The sequence below is a fragment of the Salminus brasiliensis genome, chromosome 20 (genome assembly GCF_030463535.1).
Source record: "Salminus brasiliensis chromosome 20, fSalBra1.hap2, whole genome shotgun sequence".
NCBI classification, from domain to species: domain Eukaryota; kingdom Metazoa; phylum Chordata; class Actinopteri; order Characiformes; family Bryconidae; genus Salminus; species Salminus brasiliensis.
The window spans coordinates 16,421,040-16,440,106 of record NC_132897.1 but is presented as its reverse complement, the minus strand read 5'-3'; the positions used below and the strand labels follow the sequence as shown (position 1 = coordinate 16,440,106).

General features: G+C 42.5%; 1 protein-coding gene across 2 annotated transcripts in view; it reads right to left on the bottom strand.

The window, feature by feature from the left end:
- Window positions 1-19,067, bottom strand: part of pdzd2 (PDZ domain containing 2) — a 92,781-nt gene that overhangs the window by 37,398 nt on the left and 36,316 nt on the right. For both annotated transcript variants that reach the window (XM_072664358.1, XM_072664359.1), the window contains 2 exons: window positions 11,678-12,152; window positions 177-322 (listed from right to left, as the gene is read on the bottom strand). In XM_072664358.1, the coding sequence (XP_072520459.1) occupies window positions 177-322; window positions 11,678-12,152 (621 nt within the window). The remainder of the gene's footprint in view (window positions 1-176; window positions 323-11,677; window positions 12,153-19,067) is intronic.

Here is a 19,067-nt window from a genome sequence, read left to right as displayed (position 1 = left end):
AATGTGGACGTTGCAGTGGCTTTGAAGATTGATAAGTGCCCTGGAGTGCCCTCGAGTTGCCATGACACTTTGCATAAGGATGAAATGTTGATGAAATAGTGTCACCACGGTGGCCGCAGTTGCCACGACAGCAAATGATCGCCTCTTAGTGATGGAGCCGTGTGCCAGGATGTTACCTTTGAGCGGCACCTCCCTCCTCCACGTGGGCCACCACGATTCCGTGCGGAGAGCGCTTAGAGCCGCGGCCGCCTGTGATCTGAATGCCCAGGCCGTCCTGCCCCTTCACCATGTGCATCTTCCAGATATGGCTGCCCTCCCTAGGCTGAAAGCGAGGTTGGGAAGATATTAAATAATGAACATAAACTATTCAGACAGAATGACAGTCAAAAGTTTGGAGACATCCTACTACATGAGCATCACAGTTTACACTGCAATAAATAACAGCTTTAATTCAGATCAGATTCTTCACAAAGCTAAAGCGCCAAGATGTCAGCAGCTTTATTAATAGTATATAGTGAGAAAATACTGCACAGTAACGACAATAAATAATAGAAGACTAACGGTAGGCCACAGTTGCCATAACTGTAATCCTAACTGTAGCTGCGTGGCAGGTAGTGGTGTTATCTGTTGCGCCACACCAACCACCATTCAAGTGTGTAATAATTTTTTGAGAATCTGATAGTAGCTTAGTTTTTAAAACAATAATGTGTTATAATCACTGCTTTATTTTTATAGATTTATATTTAATGTCTTATATTAGCTGTCAATGTTGTCTATGAGGGTGTAATGCATGAAATTATTGTATTGTAGTGAAGGATTGTGGAGAGCTAATGGTTCAAAATCCATTAGTCCAAAGTCAAATACATTTTTTGAACACCAGAATTTGCAAACAATGGGCACTAATCAACCCTAATCAACACCCCACCTCAGCCACACTTGTCCCACCTCCTAGATCTAGTCAAATCACACTAGCATTTTTGTCCCAAACCCAGGAGCTCATGCTCTGAGAGTTTGGTACATTTGGTCAAATGTGAAAGCTGTTTTTAAGCCTGGGAGTGGCCCAGAGCACAGATCTCTGGTCCTCCTGTAATCTGTGGTCTGGGGTTTGCTTTAAGCAATCGACTCATCGCGTTGCATGTGGATTTGAAGAAAAACGCCTCCTTGTTTACAGGTGTTCCTGCACGGTAAAATGCCATGATTCCAGAAAGGCTTGTTCTTTGCTGCTTGAGCTTTGTATCCAAGGTTTAAAAAGTAATATATGAATATAATGACTAAACTGATTTTGCACAAATGAGTGCAGAAATTTGACGCTCAAAATTACATTTGTCTTTAATTAAATTTTGTCCAAAATATTAAGATTACTTCAAGTTGTGAACCAAGTACTGTCACTCAAATTCAGTTGCTGGCTGAGTTCATCATTACATCCCTAGTCGTTTTGTTTTACTTTCATTTTGCCCCTCATTTTTGGGCATTGCCAATGCCACGTACAAGCCACCAGGTATTCCCGTAGCACACGCAATACTTCCAAACTGGAAGCCTGAAGACCCCCTCACCAAGGATCAGACTTAAAATTTCCCAGTGAGTGTTCAAACTTTTTTTTTTACTTATTAAACTGTTAAAAAGGAAAAATCATTTGTGGTCAATGTCTCATCTGAACTGAATTGACATCATGCTCAAAGCAGACAAAAGCTTTGTCTGATTATTGAACAATCAGGTCATGATACAGTTACATAACACTGAAACCAAACCCCCCAATTCACAGAGCACCAGCTGTTTCGTGGGCTTAAATTAGATTATGGCTGTCAAAGTACTTTTCAGCCCAGGCAATGGTTCATGTGCAAAGAAATCCTAACAACATTTCTGACAGAAACCAAACTCCCACTTCCCCAATTACTACTCATCAGCAAAAAAACATCACTGAACCGAAAGCATGGCTGCTGCTGCTGGGCCCTAAAAAAAGGAAACGTCATCTCTAAAGCTACATTCAAGGTGACTGGAAAGAAAGCAAACTGATGTGTTTTCCATCCCAGATGCTGCTTCCGCTTTGGAAAGCTCTATAAATACAGAGTGAGGGACTTTTAGGAGCACCTGCCTCTGACAGCTATTGGAGCCCAAGCCTGCTCCAGACGTCTCATATGGTCCTGAGCAGAGTTTCATTAATCTCGGCGTGTCTGCTGCTGTTACTGTCACTGGGAATATTCTGGAGGAGGGCCTTTCTAGGGCTTTCAGCAGGTAAAATAATTTGGGATCCATCTGTGCTCTGCATTCTTTTGTAGATAGTGCTGATGCAAACTGTCCAATTCAATCGACTGCACGCATTGTTGCCAAATGCTAGGGCCTAGGTTCATCCGTTTATGGCTTTTAATTATTTTCCTTGGATACAAACATTTATAAGGAGGAGGAACTACCTGGGGGTCACGGCATTTCACCATGACGAAATGCATTTGCAGGGGAAGGCTTGTAGCCATGCAGGAACATCAAAGCAGTCATGTGACAAAATTACCCAACTCTGCAATCCAACAAGCAGCGCCAGGAGCAGAAAGCTTCCACACCTGCAGCAGACCGCACTATAGTCGGCTTGAAGCGAACCCCACGCCACCGATTTCAGAAGGACTGGGCTCGAAAACAGCTTTCACGCTTGTTCAAACGACCCCAACTTGCAGAGCTAGTGTAAAAACATCCTATAAAATATTAAGATAGGCTAACTATAGTGCCCTCCAATCAACATCCAGCTTCCAGAAGAGTTTTTCTAATCTGTCGAACATGATTTTTCTTCATTATGGTGAGAATTCTTCAGCTCTGTCATCAGCTGTGGAGGTTCTTTTTTGGCCTACCAGTATATCTATGGTGAGTAAGCTTACCTGCTCTCTCTTTCTTATTAATTATGTAAGCCTGAGGTTTGGCCAATTTCTCTTACTGTTTATTCTGGTTTCCTTTATGGTAATTGCCCCAGCTCTTGTCCTCTGGCTGGCAAACACCAAAAACAGGCTCTAAAAGGTGACCAACAGCTTAGACTGCGTTATACCTGCCACATACTAACGAAGGAATTAAACATACTCAAGCACTCACATACACCCGTGAATCCCTAAATCTCAGTGTTCATGTTTGGAGCTGAAAGTTTAAACCAACACCAAGATTAGAGCTCAGGGTAAGACCACAGTACACAGCGGACAGTTCGGTATTTATCAGTAAAAGTTACATCACTTATGTAGTCTGAAGCGATTATGGCGGCCTTTACTAGTGAGCTTATGCTTTTGTTCTATTTGTGTGGCCTATATTTGGGTTTACTCAACCCTTATACCTGTTCCGGAGGACATGGACATATGCGGTCACTACTAAGGCCCAGTTCAATCTGGTTTAATATGAGTAATGTGTAAACCTGTACTTAGTAAACTCTTACATTCAAACTAGGCTACATTTGAACACACATACAGATGAAGCAATCGGAAAAATTGCTGAGTCCATTTATACGCCTTTAGGATTTTAAAATGTTACCACAGCAGAGCAAAGCTTAGACTAGCATCCCTTGAACAGGCAAGGTGTATCATGGGATATGTTTAGGGTTCATTTGGGCATCTTCTAGGGGGTATGAGTAAACGTTCTTAACTAATCCTGTTATAATTCAGTCTGTTTTTAATATCTGGGTCACATGACTTTGTTCACATTATCTGAGGTCAATTTGTCAGCCTGGCCAAAAGCAATTGTGGCCTTCCTTGGTGCAGGATATGCTGAGCATGTGATAAAAACATAACAGTAAAATAATTATATGTGCAGCCATCTTGGATTTTCAACTCAGGGCTGGTAAGCCGACTTGTGGGGGAGTTCCAGTTGAAAAGTCCCAATTTAGAAAATCCAATATCCTATAGTTCAAATGGAACGCAGCATTAGAGAGTGCCAGCTTTAAAAAAAACTTTGTGCTAACACTGAGCAACCTTCTCTAAGCAACTTTCTAAGGAAAGAAAAGAAAGTAATCCGTTTCCAAAAGGCAGGGGAAGGCTATAAAAGATACGGGGTAGAATGTTCATAATAAATGGTAATTTAAGGACCTCCACAAAGAAGGCCAAGATGTGATCTGGAAGACCAAGAAAACTCAACAGTTTCACAGAGAGAACTGCTCATATGGTGGTAAGACAGGTAGGGCTGCCACTAACAACTATTTTTCTATTGATTGGTATTTCTATTGAATCATTTTTCCTCTAAAAAAGTTAAATTGACAATTTAAAATGGTTTAAATTTGACAAAACAAGAACATCAACATAACACCAGTACAGTGGGACATTCCCTACACAAAGAAATATGCTAAATCTAAAGGTATTTAGATAGAGTTTATATCCGGTCAAGCCCAAACACACACATTGTCTCTGTCAATCAACATAAAAGTCAAGATTCTAGCCTTAAACATAACATTTGCACTATGATTATTTGCACAGCTGTACCGATGCTAATTTTCTATAAATTATTATATATTTATTTATTTTTTTTATTTTTTATTATTCTTTATTCTATTTACATTTACATTACATTTATGGCATTTAGCAGACGCTCTTATCCAGAGCGACTTACAAGGTTACTCGTATTACAGAGGTGGGCCAATGTAGTGTTAGGAGTCTTGCCCAGGGACTCTTATTGGTGTAGCGCAGCATAGTCACCCAGACCGGGAATCGAACCCTGGTCTCCCACATGGTGTTGCTGTAATGCAATGGTAGGTGGTGGTGTTATCTGTTTAGTATATTTTTCCTCTCTTAGTGTAACACTTGTGGTGCTCATACCAAGTACAATTCCTTGCATGTGTAACATACTTGTCGAAATAAAGAGATTCTGATTCTGATAGTCACTTGTTCATTGGAAATTCGAATGTAGCAGGCAAACAAAAATATATGGCTTTAATAATGAGTGCATTTAGCGGCTACAAGGACTGCAGATTTACAAAACGTCCCTACCAGTGGTCAATAAAGGCTAGTTCATACCTTCTGTTCACGCGAGGCCAAAGTGACGTAGTTGCGGGCGAATTCTGAACAAACTGAAACAACTTCTCTTCAGGCGTTTTTGCATCGAGTGCTGCTGAAGTATGCCTTCGAAACTTTGCCCGGTGTATAAACCATATTTTTGGTTAACTGCTAATATTAGGTTCTCATACTTTTTAAACTTTTTAAAACCCATTTCGCCGCTGAGCTGGACTTGTGTGTGGAGCGGACCGAATTGGAGCCAGAAACGAATGTCTTCAAGGAGCAGTAATGTAGTGGTAATGAGGAAAAGCGCTTGTTATTTGAACTGAAGTGTTTTATCAATCAATCAAAATGTATTTATATGGCGCTTTTTACACAGAATGTTGTCACAAAGGGTCTGTAAAGAGATCCGGGTCAGAGTTTCTTTAAAGCAAGCTTGGGCCCGGCTTTAGAGCAAGGAAAAACTTCCTCTGGTTGAGAGGAAGAAACCTTGAGAGGAACCAAGACTCAAAAGGGGAACCCATCCTCCTCAGGTCGACACTGAATAATAATAACAATAAAAAGTTAAACAAGAATAAAAACAACAATAAAACAAAACTGAATTAAGAAAAAAAAAAAAGGTACATGTGGCGTCAAGCTATACAAGACGAAAACGGGAGTGAGATGATAAAGTCCAGAGACCTAAAAAAGCCATAAAAATGTATAAAAATGTAAATGTAAAAACGATGCATTGGCTTGAAATATCTGCATATTTTCAGCATCAAGGTCTTCGCGAATCGCAGCAGCCCTAAAAAATCAAATCCAAACCCCCCATATGACGGCCAAGAACCTGCAGGAAGGTTTAATGGAGCTCCACTGTGCAGCACTGCTTGCACACCTGCAGTGTTAATGGGAAAGCCATAAGATGGAAACCTTATCCATGACCTTATTACAAAACTGAACATTTGAAGTACACTCCAGCAGCTGATGACTTTGTATATTTAAATAAAAAAACTGCATAAATATGTATTGCATGTTATAAAAAGAGAGGGAAGATAACGTCTCCTCATTTAGATTTACATCCTTCATGGAGTAAAAAATGAATGTGATCACGTTGACTTAATTGAGTGATGTATCCTGGGAGATACAACTCAATAAAATGAAATGTTAACATCATCCGTTTAAAGCATAAAAGCCTCTTTACTGGACAAAATGCTTAAAGGTGTACCCTTACAACACCTACTACCACTACCATCATTTCCATCATGTGTAAATAAACGTGGTCCTGTTTACCACCCCTTTTCCATTATTCTGATATGCTGACCTGGCCTGGACACATGAAAGGAGAGGCGAATGCTACATCCTTCTTTTTCATGCTAATTGCCTCACATCAAAAGTGTTCAATTATACCACAGAATGGGAGGGGGGGCATGGGGAGCGGGGGCGGGGGCAGACTTCAACTCTCCATTTTAAATCATGCTCTCGCTGCCTCCTCGTCACATCTGACACTAAGACGACGAAGGGAAATGAGACAGCAGAAAAATAAACTGCATTCACCTGCAGCAATAAAGCCGCCTCATACATTTCTTATAAGAGCAACTGAATATTAGGCCGATATCCAGCATCTGTCTAGGATAAACGCGTGCAGGGGAAAGCTGAGCGAAGAATTATAAATATCTCCAATATTTCAAGGTGCGCTGGCTTTGCGAGAAGCACCAATTATTACTGAAAGATTCTTACAGGAAAGACGAGTTCAGGTAGGATTCGCAGATTAAGGCGATCCGCTGTGCCATTTTTAGCTGAGCGGGATCAAAGCTTCTCCCATGGTGATACTGAAAATAGAAGCCCATGAATTTTCATAGGAGATCACTGCGAGATCGGCCTAAAAATAAGCTGGTTATTGATTTCATCTCACGCGGCGTAATGCTTTTAACCTTCAACTACTGAAATCTAATGCATCTGTGGGAGTGCACTGAGGCTTGCTAATCTGCATGCACAACAAGCCTACAAAAAAAACAGCTTTGTTAATTTATCCCTCAGCGTCGCCTTTATATTCATTTCGACCAACACAACGGAGTCTAACCATGTTCTGAAAACTCTTACTGACATATAAATGCAGCCTAACTGAGTCGTGGGAATGCGTCATGGGGTTAAGATATAGCTCATTATTTAAAAAAACGAATAACATGATGTTCCTTTCTTTGCTTAACCATTGCAGGGCTCACCTTTAGGAAGCCCACTGCCCACTATTATTTGCAGGGGTACACAGATATGGGAATAGTGAGCCAATGCAAACATTGCATTGCAAAGTTGTTCATGTATTTACTGTATAGCTGCCAATGCAAAAACATTTATTACAAGCATTTATTAAAAGTAACAAGAAAAAAACAGCCTCTGCCACTGGCTGCATACAATAGTCAATGGCATTTTAAGTGGGTAGTTTGGGACCAAAAAAATATCACTCTTTATTCTTGAAAAAGGTTCTGTGGCATAAAATGACCTCTATTATGCTTCGAGTACTGTTTCATGTGACCCTGACTGGTAAAGGACTTGAGCTTTGCCCTCAGAGCTTTAAAATGCAGGTTGCATATTGACTAGTTTTTACATGTGAAGGGCCCGGGACCTCATAAACATGGCTGGTGAATAACAAACGGGGAGGGGGGGCTAGCAGCCGGGGCAACAGCAATGCTAATGTCACGATAGCGTTAACACATCTTAACACAACGGTAGCGAAGCTGGGCGAGGCCAGGTAGGGATGCCACGCAAGGCCGGCGGCCAGCGCAGTGCTAATGCCATGGTAGGGATGTTACGATCTGTCATTACTGTAGACTTTGACACACACACATTAAATGTCACAGTATGTCTTCATACTACTTCCCTTTATAATAAGATTTCTTAATGAATAAGGAGACCCAACCTAAGATTACATCTCCTCTCGGCAGCACAGAAAAGCTTTTTGGCAAAATGTAAGCGAAATTGCCTCCTCTAGGCCATCCCGTGAGGCGGTCCAGCAAAACATAAAAAAATAAATAAATCCACTTTGTCATCCAATGTTTATTATTTAATCAAGGGATTTTAAAAAGACTCTTTTGCTGTATTCTACCTTTCAGGGATGGCTGGAACACTAGTGTCTGAATGCATTTAAATCTCACACCAGAGTATTAGTGAGGTCCGGTTCTAATGTTTACATGTACGCATCCTATCCAGAGCGAATTACACTTGAGTCATGTTCCACAGGTACAGAAGAATGTTGCATTAGCATGCGTTTGGTATTGTGGCACGAGGACCACCGGCTCATGTGTGCTTTGACTATGGGCATCATAAAAGCTGTGTGTAAGCAAAAGGACTGGACTTAAAGTAGCCGAATTCCCCCATTAGATAAGGGTGTGCACAAACATTTGAACATGTAGTGCAGAAGACGTATTCATGTAGGAAAAGTCCATACCATTTAGCTCTAAACCGACACTCTAGGGTCAAACCCTGTTTTGCAGGCAGAGCCTGAGAAAGCTCGATCTCCCAGAGCACGGCACTTAGACTCGCTGACAGATAAGCAAACAATCCGACTCCTTCAGCATGCGCTCACATGTTAGCGCTGGCCTTTTCTATGGAAGAGAGAGACAACTGTTAATGAAAGGCTGCCGGCGAGGATGAATCACCGTCACCGAAAAGCCTGTGTGCTGAAATTAAGCAGCCGGATCCCTCCCTCCCTCCCTCTCTGCACATTCCCACGACGTTGCTCCACACGCCCCAAGTACAACTATAGGCATGTCTCCCACCAGCACGTGGCGTAACGTTTTCTTTCTTGCTTCTTTTTTTTTTTTGGAACACGCTGATGGGGTGTTAGCAACCCGCACTGAGCAAACAAACCTAAGTGAGAATAGTCACGATTCTGGACTATCTGCACCGCTGTGTGCCCGAATATAAGAACGAGTCAACATAGTACATTTTGCTCAGAACTGTACCACCAGCCTAACAAGCGTGCTAAACACAAATAAGCACTAAAAAACTAAAATCCCATAAAAATGTAAGCCTGCTCAAGAGCTTCCAGCTTCCAGCTTAGCCTGTGCTTTCGCTAAGACTGTGTGAGAAACCTGCATGTTGCTCTGTCCGCCCTAAAAAAAAGGAGCCGTTTAGAACGTTAAGCAGACGTCAAGCCTGGTCCTCTATAGTGGTTCAACAGAAATGCCTCGAATCCACGGGTTCCGTGCAAGCGAAACCTTCTTGCCTTTGAAATTCCATGTGATTGGTCAAAATCAAACTGCTAGAACTTCTCGTATGATCCCTCGGAGCTGCCGCGAACGACCACTAGCACGAACAACCACTGGCACATGGACTCATCATCTGGGGAAGTCAGAATGGTTATTTTGAGCTAGCAAGGCTTCTTTAAACATCACAAGGCCTATGTGCTCTGGGGAACGCCGCAGAGGTTCTTTCAGGGTCGATTAGATCAGAAACATATGCACTTAGCCACACTGTGGGGTCCAAAATAATGACATGAGGAGCATCAACCCGTTGCCCTTTAAGGCGGTCATGGAAGATAGGGGAGCTGCACTAGTCTGTCTGCTGATGTTGCAGGGTCTGGCAATAGTGTACCATCAGACATATGATTCTCGTCAAAGCGTTTTCGCCATAGCCAAATTCAGACACGATGTGCGTAACCACATAATTAGCGACTAAGCTAGCTTTGGGTGTTACTTATGTTTGTATTTATAATGATTTCTATATTCTGCAAAGATGACATTTAACACTTTAACGCAACTGAGTTTTTCCTCAATAGATAATTTAATAAATGTTTGTCCATCAGTCTGACAATTAAACTGTTAAACTGCTCTGAATCAAGAGAGCGATGCTGCCTTAGCTCAGTTAGCATAATGACATTCTCTTCACCACAGAGCACTTGCGATTCTGTCTGACAGAAAGCCCACTTATAAACGTTTAGACGAAAATGACTGGGCTCCAGCAACCGCAGTTGAAAGGACAGTAATCGATCGATAAGCTTGCCATGGCTAAGCAAGCTCGGCTACAGATCCACCTAGTAGCAGTCAAAACTTTACAGTGTCAGAGAGCCAGGTGGAGCGACAGGTGTTTGGAGTAACAGAAAGGCAAAGTCAGACAGGTTCTGCCATGTTTGGACTGGCCAGCTAGGCTTAGATAAGTTAGCTAGCATGCTAAACAGCATAGCACAGACTATGTTCTAGCTAACAGAGGGTCAAATCACAGGGGACTAGAAGATACAGCCTCATATCTGACAGCACAAGATGGAGTTAAAAGGTCTTAGGAGTGTATTCGACTCTCAGGCACATTTACCAGACTTTCCCTTTTTTTTTTTTTTTTCGAACTTAGCATGTTGCTAAACTTGCAACTACGATGGGCCCATCTATATTTAGAGCGTGACTTCACCAATCAGTGAGCTCCCATAGGGCCCCCCCCCACCTCACCATCTAAATCGGCAGAACAAATATTTGACTTGTCAGACATGTCGTCATTTTAAAATACTGTCCTCATTTGGTGATACAGTCGTAATTGTAAATACACGGTTTATGGTAGTACCATTATGCGGCCCAACCCCAAGTTAAATGATATCTGGATACCTTGTATTCACAAATATTTAAGTATTCACAAATCTGCATGAATTCTCCATGCTTTGGGGGGCTGGTGAGTAACTGAGAAGAATGGAAGAGCTCTTTACTACAAGTTCTAAGCCACATGCTGTTCTACATTAGAGACAGTTCCTTTAGTTTCTGAAGAAATAAGTGTGCCTTGTCGTCCTCCCTGTCCTGCAGCAGCACTTGTACCGAACATACCGTCTGTGTAGCATGTAATCATCACATCTTCCATGAACAGCAAGTCTACTCTCACCAAATAAATGTGTGGTTTCTGAATTTGGCTATTCATTCGCATTTCTTGTTCTGTTTTAAACAGTGGCAGTGGCTTCAGGCCTAAGTTCAATGTGTTTGGCTGTGGTGCCGTTTGTGCCAATGGTAATGTATCATGACCCTATCAATAACTGTGATAGTTTAACTTCAAAATACATCTGAAAGTCAAGTCAAGTAAATCAATTTCAAGCAAATCAAGTGGAAGCAATATGTAATATGTAATATATATATATAATGTGTGTGTATATATATATATATATATATATATATATATATATATATGCAAATATAAAAAAAACACACATACAGGTGCCAAACACTTTATGATCACTCTACACTAATGCTGAAAACATGAATGCACTAAACTTTCCTCGCTGCTATGGGAAGGATACCACATGTGCATCTGCGCACACAACACTGGACTCACATTATGTACTGGTGACAGATCGGAGGTTGTAGGGATGGTTTTGGGAAGGGAAAAGGGGTAGAGAGCTGTGTTGAAGCAGTAGAGAGCAATGCTAAAGTTGAGGATTTTTTTTTTTTTTTTAACAGTAAGAGAATGTAAAGTATCCATTGGGTAGCCAACCCTATTATTATTATTTTTTTTCATAAACAACAGGTCTGCAAATCTATTAAAACATGCATCTATCAGTTGGTTCAGAGGTATGTATTCACTTGGGTCCTGGTAAGGGTCGCGGTCCAGCCTGAGAGGCTGAACCAGGAATTTCTGAGACAAACTGTGCTGGACTGTGGCCCTTTAGGACCGGGACTGAACACCTCCATGCTTACGGAGTGGTTGGTACCGGTTAGTGAGTGGTTGGTATAGGCAACCTTCTGCTAATAACTACAGATTGAAGCAACCTGGAGATGCATTACCTGACTCGAGGGTTCACTGCTTACAGACTCTGTCTTGTAGTTCTCCGACAGACGTGAGTAGGAGCGACTGGGCAAAGTGGCAGTGCTCCCAACCTTCATGTGATTAGGTACCGTCATCGAGGGGCTAAATACAGGCCTCTCCTCAGTTGGCGTGCTGGCATCTGGGGACGTGACCTCCGTTTCCATGGAACCGTAGCCATTCTCATGCTCAAAGTCTCGACCATCTTTGCTGTCCTTGCTGTCTCGCGTGAACGAAGCCCGGGAAATGACGCCGAATTTGCGAGTTCGCTTGCCGTTTTGAGTGGGGCTTCCCACAGGCTCTGAGGAAACGCTGCTGCTGCGGTGCTCGTTCTGTACTTCTGCACAGTTGCCACCACCACTGCCATTGCACGGAGGGAGAGGGGCTTTGCGCTTGATCCTCCGCAACATGATCAGGTAGATGCAGCCGCCATTCCAGCACTGGTCCGCCAGATAACTGTACAAAACAGGAGGAATAACAGGATCAGAATCTTCACAATATTCAGAATCACAGTAGCTACAATGAGGTGCTTAATACTGATATGTGCTGATGTTACGTGCAAACACCAAAGTAATGAAACACTGCCATGTCAGTTAGTTGACATTAGAAACATGTTCACTTTTTGATGGCTGCTCTAAAGATGGGGAAGTCAAACAGTGGCATGACTGTGCACTTTACATTACATAGGCGAACACGTGGCCCTATCCCAGCGGAAGTGGAATACATGAACACGTCCTCAGGTACATTCCCGGTAGACACATGTTGCACATTCACACACATGGAACTCCATAATCAAGATACTATAAATGCAGCACTACACCAGTCACCATTTCCAGACAAGCGCAGTTAAATATCTACAGAACTCTGCCCATGAGAATGAAACCTACTGGCATTTTTTCCATAGACATTTGCGTTTCTTTCTTCAGCAGGCCTGACTTTCGGAAGCACGTGCCGAACTTCGTTATCGTTAAGTCCCACATGACTGACTATACCTGTGGTCACCACTGCAAGGATTATTGCTGCTACATATTAACCCAGACTGCTCCAACATGCCTGAAGAACCAGTCAATCATTTGTGCCTCTTGTTTTGCAAGATTTGGGTCAGTGATGTGGCATTAAAAAGTAGGGCTGTCATGATCGCTTTAACAAAATGTACCTTCCTAACGACTCAGCAGTGATTAGCTGGCAATTAGGATGATTGCCTATTTAGCCTTTATACATTTTTGGCACATCGTCTTTTTAAAAGCTTCGAAACTTTGAAGTAACTCGTTATTTCAGGCAATCTAACGACACGCAGGCTTTTAAACCAGTAGCCCATAGTAGCACTAAAGCAGTTATGCAAGAGAAAAGCCACACACACCTTGAATTCCCCTACGGACGAAGCAGCAGATCCCCATGCATGAACTAGCTCTCCTTCATTATTATGACCGTCTGTAACTACTCTCTCAGTTTTTAGACCTGCTGTTCTACAAAAGAAAAGGGAGGGGGGGGGGGTCTCCCACGTATGACAATGTGACTCGCTGCACTGGCAATGCTGATGTGATGAACTAACAAAGCAATTGCTTACATCTCCAAACAGTGAGCCAGACAATGAGCGTGGAGAACGACTAATGAAAGAACGCCGTGTGCTTGCGAGTGCCAGCAGTTGAGAGAGAAACAAATATAGATTTTCTGACCTAGATGTTTATTATAACAGAAAACCGGAGAGAAAACAACAGGTAAACGCTACTGGGATCAATTTAATAGGGAGGCACCAGCTAATGCACCACAATTAACCGGATCGGGTATTGGATGATTAGGCCGAACCATGGGACCGATCCGTTCACTGTACCAGATTCGGATATTCTAGATAGCCTAGCCAACAGCAAGACTTACATTACCTAACAGTGCCCTTGACCGGTCCTCAATCATCAGTGAGAAAATCCAGCTTGGAAAACCAGCTGAAATCCACTATGGTCTGCCCTTACATTAGGGTCAGCAGAGTTCATAAAACATTCAGAAACGATCAAACCTGCTGTTTACTTGAATAATATGCAATATGTTCCCTGTAATGAGTGTTATTTATGAATTCTGAACTGATTTAACATACCACGTGAAGCGCCAGTTTACAAACGAAAGATTACGGGCTGAATTCCTTTCTGTAGGCTTATTGCCCCCTTCTTTTCATCACATTATTTGGAGTGATGATTTTGCGGCATTATCAAGTCTTCTCTTCTCTGCTTATCGCCTTCAGCAGCCTGCTTGGTTTACTTAAGAGTAGTGCAGGAAGGAGGGGCCATTGCATGGCATGAAGCGCATACTACACCAGAGGTGGTAACAGTACATTTCTGCAATGCAGTGCTATGCTACCATGTTAACCAGCGTAGACTTAGCAGACAGCACATCAGCAGTGACACACGTGTCCTTTGTCAAGTCCACTGATGTATGAAAACATCACACTAAAATGATGACTCAAACTCTGTACCACGTACGCGCAACAACACCGGTAGCTTCGCAGACTCGCAGACTTGAAGTGCTAAGCAAATGAGGTCACCATGTGCTTATTCAGTGAAACATACAAAGAGAATTACTTCTAATCTTCTGCACAATGCCTTTAATCGCTGGAAAAGCTGAATAATATAACAAGGACAGACATGTGTGGGGGAAATGGTGAGCCTGTGGGGAATCTGTTTCCCAACATTGCTGCAAAAAGGCATGAAACTGTGTTCTAGCAAGGAGCATCCGGACGGACTCTGCGGCTGCCAAACCCTTTGATGCAATCAGCTCTTTTGACACAGCTCCTTTCTACTTACATACTGGGTGAACCAAAAAATAAAAAAAGAAAATAGAACGCAGTCGTCTTCCTCTTCTTGACCCACTTCTTGCCTCAGCTATTTGTCCCGGAATGAGCTGTCTTTCATGTCTTTGTATATATACATATACAAAAGACATGAACCCCATGGACGCAAGAATCCGTTTCTAGTGCTTTTTAACTGAAGACAGTCCACTGTGGTGTGAAGCAAGCTAACAACACTAAACACTCACAAGACTTCGTGATCCAATATTTATAAAAGCATCCAATAAAACTTGAGATGAGAAATAAAGACCAAGAAATTTGAGAATGCTGTCAAGGAAGGATAGCGTTTTGCTCTTTGTGGAAAAGGATGGAACATTTTCTAAGCCTTTCGTCTGGGGATGCAGCGATATGGGACTCGTGGGCTGGTTCTGACAGACAGGATATTTCTTTATTTTGGAAAAGCAGAAAAAAATATTATACATCATAGAAAATGGCATAATCCACCTAGTTGAGCATTACATTTATTTGTACTGTCGCTAAGTACATGACAAAGCTTGAAAGCTAATCTGGTAATGTGTTTTCAACCAATTATCAGCCAATATCAATATGGCTCTGATATGACCGTGCATCTCTGCTAAATTAAAGCAAGTACTTTAAGACACACCACTTGGACCAACACTGTTACATAACGCGCTTATCTTGCTCTGGAATTCCAAGTGTCCCGCCAGCCTATACAGAGTAACATTCATAATGCTGCTGATTATATTCCCAGTAGTAGAGAGATTACAGTGGAATCCTTTTGGATGCATGTCCAAACATCATCTTTATCCTAGACATCCGCTTCTCCGCTATGCTGCAGAGCGAGACGATGGGTTCTTGGGGAAGAAACCTTTAATGCAGAACAGCAAAAAAAGCATCAGAAGCAGTTCATGCACGAAAGACTGAGCCAGAACCACTACAACATCCGTCAAATAGGAGGAATACCCTTCGGAACTCATCAGGATCAGGATCAGAGGTGTGCGAATAAAAGGCAAAGCAACAGCAGCTTTGAAAAGTCACTGCCGGCAGTCCTCTCTCAGCAGGTGTGTGGCATGCCCTGTGGAAGTTCGCTGAAACCATTAGCATAATCAACGTCTATACAACCTAAGGGGCCGCATGTTTGCGATTACACTCACGAGGTGGGCAGCAGGCAGGGCCTGTGTCTAGGTTTGCTCCTTTAAAACCATCCCTTTCCAATTTAGGACTCCGATAAAAGACCAAACTAGAAGAAAAACAAGCCATGAGCTCAACTTTGGCACGCTGTGGGCACGAGTGAAACGAAACAACCGTTTTAGCCCTTCAGCTTCTTTTCTGAGGCTCAGCCTCAGCTCTATTACAGCACTGAGGGAAATCCATCAGGGCTCGACTGGCCTCAACACGCCCGCAACGGAATGAAGGCCAACGAGACTCATACTGGCCTTGCGGTGCTTTGGTCTTGAAGGGCCACAGCTTCTTCTACAAGGCTTGAACTCATTCATCACCACAACATTAGACTTTGCTTGAATATGCAATGAATTATTAGGTGCTGTTGGGCATCCTGACCAATCAAATAAATTCTTTAGCTGTTTGGGTGAATTAAGGCAATCACAAGATCTATTAAATGAGTAATTTAGTACAAAATAAGACAACATAAAGGGCTCACTAATGTGTTTTCAATACGCTAGAAGGTATATTCCATGACCATTTGCAGTAGTGTAACTGCAGCATGCTACTTTGTCCATATTGGACAGCATTAACCTGGACTACTACTTCTCATTCTCCATCATTGGAGTTTAGTGTAAGGTCATGGATTTCCATTAAAACAAATTTGGTTAAAACAGAAAAAGAGAAATTCATTCAGCCAAGTAAATAATAAACATTCATGGTTTGCCCCATTAGACATGTTACATACATACAGAATGTCATTTCATTTCATGATGGTGCATAATATTGTATCTTTGACATTTAATATTTGTTTTTAAATAACATAAATGTTTTTAATGTTTTACATTTCTATCAAACCTATGAATGCATGCATGCAATATCTGAAGCTATCCAAGAATCACTGAGCACTGAGTAGGAAATTTAGTATGGTCAATTCACGTACCATGTGTTTTTGGGAGTTGTACACATAAAACAGGGCTGGGCTTGAGAGGACACTTGGCATGCACTATGCAGGGGTCATAGAATGAACATACAATGCGGGGCTCCTGAGTGGCTCCTGGCCCAAATCATCGGGAAATTGTAGGTTTGATCCCTGGTGATGCTATAGCCATCCGTGGCCAGGAGTCCAGGAAAGAATAATTAGCCTCACTGTCTCTGGGCGGGTAGGATGACCTTCCATCACCCTAAACACGCAGCGTGATGTTGGCCAGTGCAGGTGTCTGTTAGCTGCCGTAAGAGAATCGGCAGTTACCGTTCTAAAACAACAAACATTAGTAACAAGACAATAGGTGACAATAGTGTAACATGATTACTGGCGACTGGCCTGTGTTATCTTTGCCACAGAAACACTCATCCGGAACTGTGACTAGTTCAGACGCTCAAAGCAAATCATAGCAAACGCTCTGGTTGGTCAGGCGGTTCACTTGCATATTGCATTTTCTGCAAATTTTCAGCAAACTTGCCAGCACACCTAAGATTGGTTCAGATGCTTGTTCCCATCCAGCCTCCTGATGCATTTCTTCCCATAACTGTGGGCCAAGATAGAAAAAAAAAAAAAAAAAAAAAGGAAAACACAAAAAATGCAGACATTCATGTGCACACCTGGCTATCATCTGCTGCAACAGATCTCGCATCTTCGTGAGAAGAGGCCCACGCAACGCAGAGTAAGGAAATCATATTTCTTGCTTTGGATTTGGACGGCGCGTAGCAGTATTCACCCAGACGGAAATTCCATCCGAAGCTATGAGATTACGCTTGCTCGCGTTACGGCATCGCGCTTTTTCCGGTGCCCCCGCGAATCCGATGGGCCACGACCATCTTCAGCAGCAGCACAGATTCAGAGGAGGGGAAAGGTCTCCCACAGCAATGGCTCAGCGTCTGCCAAATTTCGCAAAAAGTAAAAAGTAGACACTCTCCAGGGTCCCTGCCAAGTAGCAGAAAGCAACATCTGTTGGGCTGCTGCAGAGCGAGAGAAAGGGGTTTCTGCTGCGTTAGCCCAGATGCTATCAAATAAAATATTTCTCCAGTACCACCTCTGGCGGCACCTCTGCATGCGCTTTATGATTATTTGTGCCAACCTGGCTGATGTTTGATTAACCAGCGACAGAAATCTGTGGACGCATTCGGCAGATGACTTCTATCGCACAACAAATTAACAAACTTCAAGACTCGCGTCCACCAGCAGGTTGAGAGAAGAAGTAATAGCCCTAGGTCAGTTATTTACTAGCAACAGTACTGTAGGGGTTTGAGGCCATCAAGATAGTACTGAACTTGAAAAGGTGTTAATGGTCAGAGAAGCTAATGGTGACAAGAAAGCCCAGCTACCACTTAGCATTAGGCAAGTCGTATTATGCTATGTGATGGCTCACAGGATAGTTTCCATTCACTGCTACAGTGGCATGTTTAGTCAAGCTGTTGCTTTAACCGCTGTTGATGGCAGGTACACATAACCTTATCCGTCATTAAGACAATGAAAGATCAATGTAAGATCCATAAGATGCTAACAATCAAAACCGAGGCTTAAACAGAACCTACTTCAATAAACCAAACCTGACCTGTTCCTCTGCCTTTGTGAAATGAGAGGAAGATGCAGGATGTAAAAAGGTTAAGCTGCACTTTGTGAATGACTGGAAGGGAACAACATGCCTTTTGAATGTGCTGAGTTTTAGAAAAACAGAGGATGACGACTAGGCCCTTACAATTTTATTCACCGGAAAACTAATCTGGAAAAACAAGCAGACTGACTCCCACAGAAAATGGCCCAAGCCAATTCTGAGAAAGATTTTCAGCACAATGTCCTGAGAAAAAGCATTCCGCAAATGAAGTATGCGAACACTGAGTCATTCAGAGCTGGTTAAATGAGAATGAAAGGAACTACCACAAAGTATTTTTGGCCGCTGCAACATGTTTAATGCTTAAAGCCTAACAATGCCTCAGCTTCATACCTGGAAATGGGTCCGATTAACCCACTACCTTCTCTATCTGGGCTGGATCCGAAGCAGAAGAGGAATGTTAATTATGCTGATTATGTGTTACACGGGATAAGAAGACTGTAGCTCATAAAACAGATTAAATATGTTTTGGGAGAGCACCACTCAAAGCAGAAACAGGGTGATTAACAGTTCAGTTGATACATCATATGAATGTATATATATTTGTTTCTAGCACTATGCTAGACAGTGCTGGCCTTTATTAGCTGACATGACAGAATTGGCCGTTAGCGTTCTCACTCAGTGAGTGTAAAGGCCAGAGCACACCGAACCCCAGCATTCTAACGCTGGCAGTTATTTCAGCTTGCTCTACAAAATACCTCTCCGTGGCACACCGGCCAAACACCACCGCACACAAACATCAGATCTTCATTCTTAAAAAAGGGGGGAATGATGAAGACCTGAATGTTTTAAGCCCTATTC